At 38.0% G+C, this 1,814-nt stretch overlaps 1 protein-coding gene across 1 annotated transcript in view; it reads left to right on the top strand.

Moving 5' to 3' along the window:
* cldn15la (claudin 15-like a) overlaps positions 1-1,814 on the top strand; it is a 5,604-nt gene that overhangs the window by 2,155 nt on the left and 1,635 nt on the right. The window contains exon 2 of the mRNA XM_007544283.2: positions 1,587-1,763. Within this exon, the coding sequence (XP_007544345.2) occupies positions 1,587-1,763 (177 nt within the window). The remainder of the gene's footprint in view (positions 1-1,586; positions 1,764-1,814) is intronic.

Below are 1,814 nucleotides of genomic sequence, written 5' to 3'. Positions count from 1 at the left end.
ACCAGACCCAGAACCAGGACCAAGACCCAGGACCAGACCCAGAACCAGGACCAAGACCCAGGACCAGACCCAGGACCAGGACCCAAACTAGCTGTTTACTTTAGACACAAGTTTTAAAGTCTCTCAGTGAAAAACATTGAAATTAGACGTTTGTACCAGATTCTACACATTAGGTCGTTTCTGGCCGGTTATTTGCTGCTTTAGGTTAATGAGCTGAAATGAGGAACGGAGGTAATTAGCTTCATCGCTAAAGTAAATCTGTCCTCAAATTTACTGTTGAGTTTGTTGGTGGATTTTGTTTCCTGAATAAATGGTGAGCTGACAGGAACCAGGTCAGTTTGAACAAAGAGGCAGCAGGTTGACGGTCCAAAGGTTGGGGGATTTCAGAGTCTGAAGCTTCCCGCCCAAAACTGAAAGATTAGAGGCTGGTTTGTCATTTTGTCTCAACTAAAAGGCCAAATAATCTCAACAAAGTCAGACTTTTAAATAAAATATTAAAATATGCTTTTAGTTGTTCTCTCCATCATCATGGAGAAAGACGGGTCGGTTTTCTTTTGGACGCCATTTTGAAGGTTTTCCCTGCTGGTTGTAAAATGGAGGGAAGTGAAGAAAAAAACAACTTGAATATTTAATAGTCAAATATTTAGGCTGTAAAACATATTAAATGTGTTTAACATTTAAACCATCATTAATTCATAAAGTTATTCTGAGTTTTTATCAGAAGACATGAAATGAATCTTGGCTCCTGTTCCCACATTTAGCTGAAAGCTCCTACAGTTTTGGGGAAACTTACATAAATTCACCTGATTTTTCAGAAACGCTTTGAAACGACATGAAGGCTGTTGGAAACCAAACGTCAACATTTCTCCCCTGAAACTCTCAGCCGGTCGTAAAAAGGCGCGGCGGTTTTTATGATCAGCAGATCAATTTATTGCTGCAGCAGCAGTAATTTATTGCTGCAGCAGCAGTAATTTATTGCTGCAGCTGCAGTTCCTCCTACTTTACTTCAAAGACAAACAGAGTTAAAGTTGGATTCACACAGAATTAAAGACATTTCCTTCATTTAAACAAAATCAATCTAAAGACTCGTTGACTTTCACTTTTTATAGATTAAACTGGAAACAGAAATAGCATAAAAATCAAACATATTTCATTATTTACCTTGATTTGCTGATATCTGTATTTTTATAGTCCAGATATACTATTTATTTTTTATTGTTGAAAGAGAAACCAAAGTGATGAAACATTTAATAGTCATTATTTTGAAAGCATGGAGTAATTAAAATGGATCTCAAACAGGAAATATACCAAATTTTACTTATTTTTGTTTTTATTATTAGTTTCTAATAAATAAACTGACAGAAAACACAAATCAGATTCATCAAATTTAGACACAAAGCCATTATTATATCTATTAAAAGGTTGATATTTGTATGACAATTTGTCACTTTAAACAGATTTTATATTTTCCGTCATAATTTTTAGCTTCAGTTGTTTTTAGAAAATGTTTTTGTGACATAATGATAGTTTATTGTAGAACAGCATCCTCAGTGTGTGTGTGTGTGTGTGTGTGTGTGTTCCTGCAGCTCACGTCCAGGCGTGTCGCGCTCTGATGATCATCTCTCTGCTGCTCGGCCTCGGCTGCATGATCGTCTCTCTGCTGGGACTCAAATGCATCAAGATCGGATCGGTCACCGTGGAGTCCAAGGCCAAGATGGCCGCCACCGGAGGAATCATGTGCATCCTGGGAGGTAAGCACGCACACACACACACACACACACCCACACACACACACACACCCACACACACACACA

Source organism: Poecilia formosa, unplaced genomic scaffold, assembly GCF_000485575.1.
Source record: "Poecilia formosa unplaced genomic scaffold, Poecilia_formosa-5.1.2 Scaffold1077, whole genome shotgun sequence".
NCBI classification, from domain to species: domain Eukaryota; kingdom Metazoa; phylum Chordata; class Actinopteri; order Cyprinodontiformes; family Poeciliidae; genus Poecilia; species Poecilia formosa.
The sequence above is the reverse complement of the archived record's forward strand: the minus strand, read 5'-3'. Positions and strand labels throughout refer to the sequence as shown.